This window comes from Bombina bombina, chromosome 1, assembly GCF_027579735.1.
Source record: "Bombina bombina isolate aBomBom1 chromosome 1, aBomBom1.pri, whole genome shotgun sequence".
In the NCBI taxonomy this organism is placed as follows: Eukaryota; Metazoa; Chordata; class Amphibia; order Anura; family Bombinatoridae; genus Bombina; species Bombina bombina.
In genome coordinates this window covers 859,231,880-859,248,134 of record NC_069499.1, presented here as the reverse complement: position 1 = coordinate 859,248,134, position 16,255 = coordinate 859,231,880, and the positions used below count along the sequence as shown (strand labels likewise).

At 34.5% G+C, this 16,255-nt stretch overlaps 1 protein-coding gene across 1 annotated transcript in view; it reads right to left on the bottom strand.

Annotated features, from left to right (window-relative positions):
• The window catches only part of TOX3 (TOX high mobility group box family member 3), a 171,321-nt gene that overhangs the window by 19,101 nt on the left and 135,965 nt on the right, over window positions 1-16,255 (bottom strand). The window contains exon 4 of the mRNA XM_053692564.1: window positions 11,179-11,430. Coding sequence (XP_053548539.1) covers window positions 11,179-11,430 — 252 coding nt within the window. The remainder of the gene's footprint in view (window positions 1-11,178; window positions 11,431-16,255) is intronic.

The following is a 16,255-nucleotide window of genomic DNA, read 5'->3' as shown; positions in this document are numbered from 1 at the left end:
GCTGCCTGAAGAACTTTTCTACCAAAGACTGCTTCAGAAGAAGCAAATACATAAAAATGGTAAAATTTTGTAAATGTATGCAAAGAAGACCAAGTTACTGCTTTGCAAATCTGATCAACTGAAGCTTTATTTTTAAAAGCCCAAGAAGTGGCGACTGATCTAGTAGAATGAGCTGTAATTCTCTGAGACGGAGACTGTCCCGCCTCCAAATAAGCCTTGTGAATCAAAAGATTTAACCAAGATGCCAAAGAAATGGCAGAGGCTTTCTGACCTTTCCTAGGACCAGAAAAACAACAAATAGACTAGAAGTCTTCCTGAAATCTTTAGTAGCTTCGACATAATATTTCAAAGCTCTTACAACATCCAAAGAATGTAAAGATCTTTCAAGAGTATTCTTAGGATTAGGACACAAAGAAGTAATAGCAATTTTCCTACTAATGTTGTTAGAATTCACAACCTTAGTAAGAAATGTAAGCAAAGTCCGTAAAACTGCCTTATCCTGATGGAAAATCAGAAAAGGAGACTCACAAGAGAGAGCAGACAATTCATAAACTCTTCTAGATGAAGAGATAGCCAAAAGGAAGAATACTTTCCAAGAAAGTAGTTTAATATCCAGAGAATGCATAGGCTCAAACGGAGGAGCCTGCAAAGCATTTAAAACCAAATTAAGACTCCAAGGAGGATAAATTGATTTAATAACAGGCTTGATACGAACTAAAGCCTGAACAAAACAGTGAATGTCAGAAAGATTAGCAATCTTTCTATGAAATAAAACAGAAAAAGCAGAGATTTGTCCCTTCAAAGTACTTGCAGACAAACCTTTATCCAAACCATCCTGAAGAAACTGTAAAATTCTAGGAATTCTAAAAGAATGTCAAGAGAATTTATGAGAGGAACACTATGAAATATAGGTTTTCCAAACCCAATAATAAATCTTCCTTGAAACAGACTAATGAGCCTGTAGCAATGTATTAATCACTGAGTCAGAGAAACCTCTATGACTAAGCACTAAGTGTTTAATTGCCATACCTTCAAATTTAGCAATTTGAGATCCTGATGGAAAAATGGCCCTTGAGACAGAAGGTCTGATCTTAACGGAAGTGGCCAAGGTTGGCAACTTGACATCCGGACAAGATCCGCAAACCAAAATCTGTGAGGCCATGCTGGTGCTATCAGAAACACATGCGATTGTTCCATTATGATCTTGGAAATCACCCTTGGAAGAAGAACTAGAGGCGGAAAGATGTAAACAGGTTGGTAAAATCAAGGAACTGCTAACGCATCCACCATATACGCATGAGGATCCCTGGACCTGGAAAGATACCTGGGAAGTTTCCTTGTTTACATGGAAGTCATCAGATCTATTTTGGGAAGACCCCACATCTGTACAATCTGACAAAATACATCTGGATGGAGAGACCACTCCCCTGGATGTAAAGTCTGACAGCTGAGATAATCCGCTTCCCAATTTTCTACACCTGGGATATGTATCGCAGAAATTAGACAGGAGTTGAATTCTGCCCAAGAAAGTATTTGAGATACTTCTTTATTGCTAAAGGATCCACCTTGTCCCACCCTGATGATTGACATATGCCACAGCTGTGATAATGACTGTCTGAAAACGAATGAATGATTCTCTCTTTAATAGAGGCCAAGCCTGAAGAGCCCTGAAAATAGCACAGAGATCTAAAATATTGATTGGTAACTTCGCCTCTTGAGGATTCCAAACCCCTTGTGCTGTCAGAGACCCCCATACAGCTCCCCAACCTGTGAGACTTGCATCTGTTGAAATCACAGTCCAGGAAGGATGAAAAAAGGAGGCCCCTTGAACAATAAGGTAATGGTTTAACCACCAAGTCAGAGAGAGTTGAGTGTTGGGATTTACGAATATCAATTGTGATATCCGAGTATAATCCCTACACCATTGATTCAGCATGCAAAGCTGCAGAGGTCTCATATGAAAATGAGCAAAGGGGATCGTGTCCGATGCTGCAGTCATGAGACCTAAAACTTCTATGCACATAGCCACTGAAGGGAATGATCAAGACTGAAGGTTTCGACAGGCAGAAACCAATTTAATTTGTCTCTTGTCTGTTAAAGACAGAGTCATGGACACTGAATCTATCTGGAAACCTAAAAAGGTGACCCTTGTCTGAGGAATCAAGAAACTCTTGGTAAATTGATCCTCCAACCATGGCTTCAAAGAAAAAAGTTGATTCATGTGAGATTCTGCTAAATTAAAAGATTGAACCAGTACCAAGATATCACCCAAATAAGGAAACACTGCAATACCCTGATCTCCGATTACAGATAGAAGGGCACCGAGAATCTTCTAAAAGATTCTTGCTAGGTCAAATGGAAGAGCGACTAATTGGTAATGCTTGTCTAGAAAAGAGAATCTCAGGAACCAATAGTGGTCTGGATGAATAGAAATGTAAAGATATGCATCCTTTAAGTCTATTGTGGACATGTAATGACCTTTCTAAACAAAAGGCAGAATAGTCCTTATAGTCACCATCTTGAAAGTTGGGATCCTTACAAAGTTACAAAGTGATTCAAAAACTTCAGATCCAAAACTGCAATGAAAGAATTTTCCTTGAAACAATGAATAGATTTGAATAAAAACCCAGACCCTATTCCAGAAGTGGAACAGGTACATTTACCCCTGAAAGCTCCAGATCAGAAACACATTTCAGAAAGGCCTGAGCTTTCACAGGATTTGTTGGAACGTGAGAGAAAATAATCCTTCTCACAGGAGGTCTTATTCTGAAACCTATCCGATACCCTTGAGAGACAATATTCTGAATCCAATGATTCTGAACGGAACCTGCCCATATATCTTGAAATAATTTAAATCTGCCCCCCACCAGTAGAACTGGATTGAGGGCCGCACCTTCATGCAGTTTTGGGGTCTGGCTTTGGTTTCTTAAAAGGCTTGGATTTATTCCAACTCAAAGATGGCTTCCAATTGGAGCCAGAGTCCTTAGTGGAAGAAGTGGTTTTCTGTTCTCTATTTTGACAAAAGGAGCGAAACTGATTAGAAGCTCTAGCTTTACCCTTAAATTTTATATCCTGGGGCAAAAAAAAACTCCCTTCCCCCCAGTAATAGTGGAAATAATAGAATCCAACTGAGAACCAAAAAATTATTACCCTGGAATGATAGCGATAGTAACCTAGATTTAGATACCATGTCAGCATTCCATGATTTGAGCCATAAAGTGCTTCTAGCTAAAATAGCCAGAGGCATATTTTTAACATAAATATTGATGATATCAAAAATAGCATCACAGAGAAAATTATTAGCATATTGAAGCAAACGAACAATGCTAGACAAATCAGAATCTTTTTTCCCATTGTGCTAAGCTATCCATCAAAAATTTGATGCAGCCACAACATCAACCATAGAAATGGAAGGCCTGAGAATATAGCCAGAATGTAAATACGCTTTCCTTAGATAAGATTCAATTTTCCTATCTAAAGGATACTTAAAAGAAGTACTATCTTCCATAGGAATAGTAGTACGTTTGGCAAGAGTAGAAATAGCCCCATCAACCTTAGGGACTTTTTCCCAAAACTCTAAATTAGCCACTGACAAAGGGTACAACATTTTAAACCTAGAAGAAGGAACAAAAGAAGTACCAGGCTTAGACCATTCCTTAGCAATCACATCAGAAATAGCATCAGGAACAGGGAAAACCTCAGGAGTAATCACAGGAGGTTTATAAACAGAATTTAAACGTTTACTGGATTTGTTATCAAGAAGACCAGACTCTTCAATATCCAAAGTAACCAATACTTCTTTCAACAAAGAATTAATATACTACATCTTGAAAAGATACGTTGATTTATTAATGTCAATATCTGAGGCAAGAGCTTCAGAGAGATCCTCATCAGAAGTGGATATATCAGTATGTTGTTGGTCATTACAAAATGTATCATTATCATGAGAAGTTTTAAAAGACCTTTTACGTTTATTAGAAGGCAGAATTGCAGACATAGTCTTCTGTATCGCATCAGCAATAAAAATTTTCATAACAACAGAGATATGTTGAGGGACAACAGATACTGTACTAGTACTAATAGAATCATTTTCGGCAGGCAAAAGCTCATCATGACAACTGTTAAATACTACAGCCGGAGATATAATCTCTGCTAGCTTACAACAGATACACTTAGCTTTGTTAGAACTGTGTTCAGGCAGCATAGTTCCTATAGCAGCTTTTGAGACAGGATCAGATTGAGACATCTTGTTATATGTAAAAGAAAAAATAACATTTAAACAAAAATATCTTATTTCCTCATATAGCAGTTTCAAAAAATGGAAAAAATACAAATGCTAAAATAGGCAAAAAAATAAACAACAAATAGCATAGCCCTCTGAGCATAAATAAGGCAAGGAGCATATAGGAAGTGGGGTAAAATAAAAACAACTTTGCGCCAAGCAACCTGGCATCAACTAAGATGCAGGAAATTACGAACTTGTGTCATCATAGACGCAATTCGCGACAAAAATTATCACGCCAAGAATGACGCAATAAATAACATCATTTGCGCCCTCGCAAGTATAGATTTACCAGCAAATTTTTGAAGAAAAACAGTCAAATAGGAAAAAAAGACTAAACCCCAGGTAAGAAAATATTAAAAAAATGATTTCCTAAAACATGATTCCCATACTGAAACTGCTAGACTGCAAAGGGAAATATTCATAGACCTGACTGATGGCAAACATAAGTAAACACGTATATATAGAACTTTTATAAAAATACATAAAGCGCCAACCATAGCTGAGAGTGTCTTAAATATTGATACATAATTACCGAAAGACACCCATCCACATATAGCAGATAGCCAAACCAGTGCTGAAAACTATCAGCAGAGGTAATGGTATAAGAGTATATCGTCGATCTGAAAAGGAAGGTAGAAGATGAATCCCTTCAACTGATAACAGTGAAACCTTGAAAAATGTTCCCGTGAGAGAAATCATAAAAATCAATAGGCAATACTCTCTTCACATCCCTCTGACAAACACTGCACTCTGAGAGGAATTGGGCTTCAGAATGCTTAAAAGCTCATATTCATAGAAGAAATCATAAAAATCAAGCACAAACTTACTTCACCACCTCCATAGGAGGCAACGTTTGTAAAACTGAGTTGTGTGTGTGGTGGGAGTTGTATTTATAGGCATTTTGTGGTTTGGGGAACTTTGCCCCTCCTTGTACAATTGTATATCCCATACGTCACTAGCTCATGGACTCTTGCCAATTACATGAAAGAAATGTGCATTTTTACTTTAATCTTGAAGCTGTATGATCATCACCAAGATATATATATCTGCTTATACCTATATTTCCCCAGACCCTTCTCAAAAGACTAAACATACCTCTACTATAAGCATTTCATATATCTCTATCCTAAAAACATAAAATAATGTAATAATCTATTTGAAGTCCATTAAAACAGCTACTACAATTACTAGTATATTGTAACTCTATCCTATAAGATATAAAGTTAGGGTTTCCTTTAAAACCATCCAAACAGTCACAATAAGCAATCCTTAGAACTCCATCTTAACAGTTCCTATGTGAACTACCTAAGTTAATCTTCTCAAGTTTCTATAAAGTCCTTGTAATAGTCAAAACATCCAGTCTATAAAATATCACCCTAATACCTCCACCAAGCACTTACCATAGCTCTAACTGCGTAGAGAAACACTCAATATTTCATATTCAAAGACTTTTAATAAACATTGTATATCATGTTTTTGAAAAAATACTATTCAAAACATGTTAAAAATATTTTTTGATTGAAGAAATTTTAAGTAAAAATTATTACAATTAGTACTGAAATGGAAATAGATACGTAAGCCTGATATCCCTAGGGACAGGGATGAGGACAATTCTTTCTACTCTTGGAAAGAGACATGCTCCACAAAATATAAAATACATGCAAAATAAAAAAAATGGAAATTATTAATTATAATAATAATAATAATAATAATAATAAACAACATTTCTCAATTCAACAACCTCCATATGATTAATTACATATTCCTTTTAATCTCTTAAACATTAGAATTTTCAATTACATATAAAGTATTTCATTAAATAAATCTTTTTCAAAATAGAGGGTTTTACTGGGTAGCCTTTTTATTGCTGATAAAGGAGGGAGATGGGTCTATATGTATTTAAACCAAAATATGCATTTATTTTTTACTGCCATGGATTAGTTGGACTGTCTACTTCGAAACCCCCAAAAATCATGTCTGTTTTTAATATTTCAGAATGATTGTGAGATAAACCGTGTCATTTAAAAATTACTAATTAAAAATTATTTTTACAAATACTCCAAGGGTAATACCACCAAATAATGTGTTACTCATAGACGATAGGGCTCCATATTGTTTTGTGAGGAAAAGGTCTTTTAAACAGATTAATGTCAGTATACAGTGTAATGTGGGTAAATGCTGAAAATCTAAAAAAACACTGTAATGTGTTATATAATTATTCACATCCTTTTACTTCCAACTAAATGTTTAAATTACTTGCAGCTTGGTAATGGAGAGGGAAGTCCTTCATTTTAATTAGAGTTGTTTCTTTATCTAGTTATTAGACCCTGTTGCTTTTTTTGTCAAATGATTATAATTATTATTCATTCAATTTCTCACTTCACTGCGTGAACATAGACCCCCTGAAGCTTTTTTTGAAACTCGAAAGGGGAACATCATTATCAGAGAGGATGGCTTAAATTTCAAGATGAAAACTAGCAATCTGCTATTTGCTCATGGAACTGAAACATATTACATGTCAGATTTATAGTTTAAAGAATTCAAAGTTATAAACCATTCAGGCTTTAAAAAGAACTTAGATCCACTAAGTGATTCTTCCATCTCTTTTCCAAATTATCCCCCTATCAGTATCTTTAGAATGAAAGTTACCTCAAGTTGGGTCTACAAACACTTTTCAGGATAATTATATTATAACAAAAAAATGTATTATGCATTAAAAATGTTATTACATGGCAGCTCTAATCATTAAGGGCATGCCATTTTTCCACTATAATGGTATTGCTTCTTATTGAGCTTCAATCATTTGTTATTGGCAGCATGGATACTCCAAAATCTGAGTATTTAAGAGAGATCAATTTAAAGGAATACAAAGAAAGGAATTTAGCAGTAAAGAGATGTTCTTCCTAAAAATATTATGGGTGTGTACATTATTTGACTGATGGTTTCTTCTAAGATTCCATAATAAAATCAATTTGCACTGTTTTGACATAATGTATTTTGTTCACTTTGTATGCAATTCATGTTTGGGTGCAAAGAACGTCCCCCCCCCCCCCCCCCACACACACACACAGTTTTCCTAGAAGATGGACTGTATCCAACACTAGAATCATCTGCACAATGACTGATAATGATGTCCACAGCCAGTGTTATAAACATACTTACAAAGGCTTATGAAGAGGAATGTCCATGAACTAAAATTAAATAAATGTTTAATTTCTGTGTAGATCTTTTGCTGTTTAGAGATTCATTTCATACATACAAAAAGCATCTCTGTCTGTGTATATATTTTACAAATTCAGAATAAAATATGTAGAGTATAATATGAAGGCAGATGTTTAATTTTAATAGAATTGTGTTTAAATTGTATTCAAATAAATTCAATTTCAGCTAAACAAAAATGTAATGGAAACATTCATGTCAAAACAAGGCACTTTGACTATTAACACTAAAAGCTAGGTCTACTTTCTTATATAAAATCATATATTTAAATGAAAACAAACGGCATGTCATAAAAATAGAAATCACAATAAACATTGGGCTAGATTCAAGGACCCTCATTAGGGTAGACACTGAAAAAGATCAATTACATTAGATAGGTTTCCGTATTAAAGTGATATGAAAGTCAAAATTAAACTCGCATGATTAATTTAGAGCACGTTTTTTTAAGACACTTTTAGATTCACTTCTGTTTTCAAAAGTGCTTCATTCCTTGTTGAAAAAGAATATGCACATCTCCTATACTAGTGGGAGCTAGTTTCTGTTTGGTGCTTGCACACATTTGTCTCTTGTGATTGGTTATCTAGATGTGTTCAGCTAGCTGGCAATAATGCAATGCAAAGGATAACAAGATAATGAAGCAAAATTGGTAATAGAAGTAAATTGGAAAGTTGTTTAAAATTGTTTGTTCTATCCAAATCATGAAAGAAAATGTTGGGGGTTCTGGTTCCTTTAAGTAATACAAAGAAACTTATATCAAATATTTAAATTCTCCATCAATAATAAGCTGTCATTTTTACATCATTGGCCCTTTAAGTATTGAAAATTCTGGAACAGTTTGTGAGAGAGGCAAGTAGCTATGTAGATGCTAGGGGAATCTACTTCAGGTTTAAACTACAGTATTGGACCAAGCTCACTTTGTCAGAAACAACAACAAAAAAATAATAATGATGTAAAAATCTGAGTATGAGGTGATTCAGCAAAAGAATATTGTTGCTTTTGTTAAAGATAATTTTTATATGCAAGCTTATATTTTCTTCACACTGTGGGACAAGCATAAGGCTATCCTACAAACTAGCTAAGTTTATACTATTGGGTAATATCGGGCAGACTTGCTGGGCCTATGGCTCTTATCTGCCGTCAATATCTATGTTTCTATGTTTCTTATCCTTAAGTAGATCATACAGAAAAGCTTCACCAAAAACAAGCAGACCCTGCCTTACTAAAGTATGGCACCCCTGATTTAGGTGCAAACTTGGAACTAATCCATTACCTCTACACTCCAGTTTCTCCGGGAGAAAGTAAGCTAAAGTGATATAGAATCCACCAATTTTACTTTGGAATTCATACATTTTAAAATAAAAAGTTCCCAATTTACTTGTATTATCAATTTTTCTTTGTTCCCAATGTATTCTTTGTTGAAGAGATGCCTAGGTAGGTGTTTGGAGCACTAAATGGCAAGAAATAGTTCTGCCCTCTGGTGCTCTTGCACATGGAAAAAGTCTTGCAGAATTACTGCCTCAAGACACATACACGTTCCTGAGCTTACGTCCCTGTTATCAACAAAAGTTAACAAGAGTACGAAGAAAATTTGATAATAGAAATAAATTAGAAAGTTATTTAAAATGTCATGCTCTACTTGAAATATTTTTAACTAGATTACAGTGCTTGGAAACAAAAGTTACTAATAAAAGATTGTGTTAACAATGCGCATGCATTATTTGCTTATAGCATGTCCCTTTAAATATTTATTAATTTTCTAGAGCAATAGTTATTTTTGTTATAAGCAGCAAAAAATGTATAATATACATAACCATGTATAAATCCAAGCATAGGGGTGATTGATACCTTATTCCACAGTGTCAAGAACTGTAGATGATGATAAAATATGCATGCGCCCTCAAGGGAAATGCACTGTTCAGTTAAACAAATGCTATATTCAAATTCATGGCAGTCACTTCAATCACAGCATTATCTAGAAACATTACATTGATAAATTCACTGTCTGTAAAATATTAAATTCCTGGTTCATAACTTTATATGAATACTAGGGATGGACGAATGTGTTTATATTCGAATTTGAATGTTAGAACAATTGTTATCGTAGAAATTCGATTTACATAATAGAATGTTGATAAGAATGAATATTCTTAAAAATTCGATTTTCGAATGTTATTTACATTTTTCAAATGTCACATTCGAATTCGAATGTCACTTTCAAATTCGAATATTACATTTAAAAAACACAGTATTAGACTAGAAATACTATTTCAAATTTGAATGTGACATTTGAATTCAAATATTACATTTCGAAATTGAATGAATAGATAGCTAAACATTCTATTATTCAAACAAATATTTTTGAATTTTATTAAAAAATTCGAAAACGAAAATTCAAAAATAGAATGTTAGAATGTTATATAAACATTCGAAATTCGATTAGAACGAACGAACAAATGTATCAAAATTCATTTTAAATTTCAAATTTTTAGAAACATTTGCCCATCCTAATGAATACACAACTGGTTGTAGTGAGCATGCTCTCACTATTAGGTATATTAAGGCCAGCTAAGCAAACGGCATAATAAAGGCATTTTAGAATATTTAAGATTAGTATTAAAATGGTATTTGTATATAATATAATGAGAATGTAGGTGAGCTCACCCAGTTTTTGGTGAGCTTGTCCGATTGTAAATGCATGCAATTGTTTTTGCATTAAAGAATACTTCCTTCTACTTGTGTAGTTACAGGTTACTAATGTTGTCAAATTTCTTTATAGAAACGTATTTATTTTCTATGACAGAATATCTAGGAAGACATGTATGTGGCTTGAGCACAATATGTTAATATTGTTTGTAACCAAGTATAAGGTTTTTACAAACACTGCAGCCATATGTTGCTCAAGAAACATGCATACTCACAAGACTACCTAGGTATATACTCAGCAAAATGAGCAAAGTTTAACAAAATATACCAGGAGAAAGATATTAACTTGATAATACAAGTATATTCTGTTCAGCACTGCGGAATCTGTTTCTCGCTTTATAAATAAAGAATAATATAATAAGTATATTGTATTTTTTTTAAAAACTTTACACTCTGAGCTTAATTTATGAAGCTGCAGTGGTAAATCTGCTTCTTCCTAAACTCTCCACCACCTCAAAAATATTAGAGTTAAAATATCCCAGACTGATCTATTCAGAATGATTGACATGCCCTTCTGTTGTGCCATTGGTTGCACAGGAACAGGGGGTGGTATTGCACAAGTAATTGCTTGTACAAACAAATCCAAGCAGTCTAGTCTGCATCACTGCCTGAAAACATAGGTGGACTTGCCTGTACACATGTTCATAAATGTGAGTCTGTATCTGAGTCACAAAAGTATAACTTTAAGTTCTGTGTCCCAGTTATTATTATTACTATTACTATTATTGTTAATAATAGTAATATGAATAATAATAATATGAATATTATTATTATTAATTAATTTTAAAAAAGCTACACCCACCCCCACAATATCACTCTACAATGTTGATATTTAGCTTTTTGTCACCCTTCTTGATGGTACCTTAAATAATGAAGTGTAGAATCACTTACACTTTTTCTATTAACAAAAGGAAGATAAGAACCAACTAGTTTCATGTAATTTACAAACAAAATTCAATGCACAAACTTACCATTGTCAGCCCATTGTTGTGTAGAACACCTTCCTGTTCCATTAGATTTCTTGATATTGTGATAGATGGAAGCTCAAGACTCTGAGGAGGAAATTGTGGTGTAAATTCATTTCCTTGAGCAGCCAATGCTTCCCCCATCATTTGGAAGGGCAGGAGGACATCACTCATGCCAAGTGAAGGGTCTGTTTCTGGAGGTGGAGTGATAGGAGGGATCTCAAATTCTTCATCTCCAAGACTTGGTGTGTGGAAGGTCTACAAAGTTAGATAGAAACAAAAATATATCTTAAACAAAGGCCTACATTTTGGAACTAGGAACAAGCTTCAGAAACAGAAGGGTCAACATCTGATGAACAAAATTACTACTATTTGATATATATGTAAAACAAAATTGTTACTGCAATATAAACTGTTTAAAATGTACGCATATTCCATTGAGAACATTTAAAACATATTCCATTAAAAACCCAAGAACCACATTAAATAAACAGGTCTGGCTTTAAAGTGATAGTAAACTTTCAGCTTTGTACAAAAAGTAAAATGGCCGGAGCACATGGTATTAGAATCTCATATCTACATTAAAAAGGAAGTAATAGCACATCTTCTTTACAACTTTACTTTACAAATTAAAAAGTTTACCATCAGCAAATATCAAATATAAAAATATTTATATAAAATGAACGTGGTTTTGTTAAAATAGTTTAATCAGAAACCATAATCTAAATGAAGATACTTGGGACTGTATTATAATGCCCTTGATTGTTAGTGGATCCTGAAAACTGGAAAGAACCCTGGACTAAAGGACTAGAAAACAAGTGAAAAGAGATCTATTGTACATTATATGGAAAATCTTATTAGATAATAATTTTTATTATTAAAAAAAAATAATCAGCCCTAGGTCGATATTTCAATCAGTCTAATTATGATAATTCTTAGTAGTAACATGCATACCTATCACCTAATAGCATTGATCGAAAACAATCAACTCTTTAAAGGGACAGTCAAGTCAAAATGAAACTTTAATGACTCAGATAGGGCATGACCTTTTAAAAAACTTTCCAATTTACTATTATCATTGTTTGCTTTGTTCCCTTGGTATTCTTTGTCGAAAGCTAAAACTTGGTGGGCTCATATGATAATTCTTAAGCCCTTGAAGGCCACCTCTTATCTCAGTGCATTTTGGCAGTTTTTCACAGTTAGGCACTGCTAGGTTCATGTGTGTCATATAAGTAACATTGTGCGCAATCCTGTGGAGTTATTTGTGGGTCAGCACTGATTGGCTAAAATACAAGTCTGTCAAAAGACCTGAGGTAAAAAGTATATTAATATTACAGTGTTGGTTATGCAAAACTGGAGAATATTTAATAAAGACTATGGCCCCTATTTATGAAAGTCTGGCGGACCTGATCCGACAATGCGGATCAGGTCCGCCAAACCTCGCTGAATACGACGAGCAATACGCTCGCCATATTCAGCAATGCACCAGCAGCTCACAAGAGCTGCTGGTGCAACACCGCCCCCTGCAGACTCACGGCCAATGGGCCGCCAGCAGGGAGGTGTCAATCAACCCGATTGTACTCGATCAGGTTAATTTCCGACGATGTCTGTCCGCCTGCTCAGAGCAGGCGGACAGGTTATGGAGCAGCGGTCTTTGTGACCACTGCTTCATAACTGCTGTTTCTGGCGATGCCCCAATATCTATCTTTTTAAACAATACAATTTTTGGTGTAATCTGTCCCTTTAAGGTGTGCTGCATAAAATGATTTTTGAGGCATTTTTATTTGATTAAAAATAATCTTTTTTTTTGGCATCCTTTTTTCCTGAACAGATTTTAAAAGCATCACAACAACAGATCATTCTAATTAAAGATTTAAGACTAATTATAATATGGCTGTAATGGTCTATCGTTATTAACAGTGTTATAATGTATACTTAATTAGCAACATCTGTGTGTTTGTTTGCACAGCTAATACATTAGGTCTTGTTGCATATCAAATAGCTTATTTATTGATACCTAAGTGCAAGAAAAAGAAAATACTCATGCTCCATAAATTTTAACATTCATGTACAACACAATGCAGTTTAATCTTCCTGAACCCTGCAGTTTATTTTGGTTTGAGAAAAAGAAAAAAGAAAAACGTTACAGTATTGTGCTCAGTTTGTTTTTCTTTGGCAATGAAGCATTGGCTGTGATTATTCAGAAGAAAAATAAATCTACAACAGAGGTGCTGCATAGAATAACACATTTAAGGTAGCTGCGTTTGAACAGTAGGTATCTTATGAAGTAAACACTAGTTTAGATACTGAAAGGCTCATCTTTGTGGTTATCAACTTATCTATTTTTTTAAGCTAAGCTCTCTGTGGAGTTGTGTGTAAAGAAACCCAACAGAAACACACAGACAGTGCATTTCTCTCTAGTCTCTCTCTCTCTCTCTCTCTCTCTCTCTCTCTATATATATATATATATATATATATATATATAAATATATATATATATATATATATATATATGCACACACATATATACATACATATATATACGTACATATATACATACACATATATATATATATATATATATATATATATATACATACATATACACACACACACACATATATATATATATATATATATATATATATATATATATATATATATATATATATATATATATATATATATATTAATATATATATTAATATATATATTAAAGGGACATTATACACTAGATTTTCTTTGCATAAATGTTTTGTAGATGATCCATTTATATAGCCCATACAGCTTTTTTTTTATTACCCATTTCCAGTTTTGCATAACCAACACGTTTATATTAATATACTTTTTACCTCTGTGATTACCTTGTATCTAAGCCTCTGCAGACTGCCCCTTTATCTCAGTGCTTTTGACAGACATGCAGTTTGGCCAACCAGTGCAGACTCCTAAATAACTCCACGGGAGTGAGCATAATGTTATCTATATGACACACATGAACTAGTACTGTCTAACTGTGAAAAACTTTCAAAATGCTCTGAGCTAAGAGACGGTTTTCAACGGTTTAGAAATCAGTTTGAGCCTAACTAGGTTTAGCTTTTCAAAAATACCACCAAGGGAACAAAGCAAATTTGATGATAAAAGTAAATTGGAAAGTTGTTTAAAATTGCATGCCCTATCTGAATCCTGAAAATTTAATTTTGACTAGACTGTCCCTTTAAGCTGCATTTGTAGCTTTTGAAACTATGCAAAACAGGCTTGCAAAAACTGTCCCGCAGCCTCAAGTTTAAGAAGCAGAAACTGCTTCTTTTGCCTCCCCATCACCTCTGAGGTGGCAAAATCAGTCTCCCCAACACTCGCTCATTTGAGTTGACTGACATGCGTTGCTCTCGCGCATCTGTTTGGAGGTGGCATCGCACTAGAAGGCCCTTGTGCAATGTTAAATTTCACAACATAATGCAGCATCGCAATTGAAGGCGGACAGGTTCTCTACTTGCGAACCTGTACTTCTGCAGTCATGATACATTTTGGCCATAAAATGACTACATTGTAAAGGTTCAATTCAAGTAATTAATTTGTCTAGTTAAACTTTAGGAGAAAACTTTTATAAATGTAAAAAACAGAATCCCAAGTCACGACTGAGAGGAAGAACAATTTTAGTCTACATGTTTTTATATTGAAGTTGATCTAAATACTAGGAGTATAGAACAGATTTAAACAGAATTTGTTCTAAGCTGATTCAGACTCTCCACAGATATCAGGCATTTAAATGAAATAATAGTATTTAATCATATTAATATTTGTTCCGCTTTAGAAAATAAGAATTTATAGCTATTTACTTGCTTTCTTCTAATTATCAGTGGCTTAAAATTATCTTAGGGGATAATAAACCCCTTGAGATTTGTATATAAAGCGCTGCGGAATCTGTTGGCGCTCTACAAATAACCGATAATAATAATAATAATTTAGTTGTGTGTAATGAAACAACTTGGCATTATATTTTAAATGGCTTTAGCTGATAAGTGCAAAACAATGCTTTTTAATACCATGACTAGCCTTGTGGTATGAAGACTAGAATTCAGATTGGCTACTCAAATAAATCATATAGTGGGTGGGGCTTGGGTATTAAAACAACTGAACTAAAAAGGATGTTAATTTGTTTAAAAAACATTTAGACTTGGCGGGGATTTGATTCTAAATCTACAGTAAAAGAACAGAAATGTCTTGTAAATGCTAAGTGGTTACTTGTCCCTTTAAAAACAACAACATATGAATGACTAAGGCCTAGATTTAGAGTTTGGCGTTAGGCGTGAAAACCAGCGTTAAAGGCTCCTAACGCTGGTTTTAGGCTACCGCCGGTATTTGGAGTCACTCAAAATAGGGTCTAACGCTCACTTTTCAGCCGCGACTTTTCCATACCGCAGATCCCCTTACGTCAATTGCGTATCCTATCTTTTCAATGGGATCTTTCTAACTCCGGTATTTAGAGTCGTGTCTGAAGTGAGCGTTAGACATCTAACGACAAAACTCCAGCCGCAGGAAAAAAGTCAGTAGTTAAGAGCTTTCTGGGCTAACGCCGGTTTATAAAGCTCTTAACTACTGTACTCTAAAGTACACTAACACCCATAAACTACCTATGTACCCCTAAACCGAGGTCCCCCCACATCGCCGACACTCGAATACATTTTTTTAACCCCTAATCTGCCGACCGCCACCTACGTTATCCTTATGTACCCCTAATCTGCTGCCCCTAACACCGCTGACCCCTATATTATATTTATTAACCCCTAATCTGCCCCCACAACGTCGCCTCCACCTGCCTACACTTATTAACCCCTAATCTGCGGAGCGGACCTGAGCGCTACTATAATAAAGTTATTAACCCCTAATCCGCCTCAATAAACCTATAATAAATAGTATTAACCCCTAATCTGCCCTCCCTAACATCGCCGACACCTAACTTCAATTATTAACCCCTAATCTGCCGACCGGAGCTCACCGCTATTCTAATAAATGGATTAACACCTAAAGCTAAGTCTAACCCTAACACTAACACCCCCCTAAGTTAAATATAATTTAAATCTAA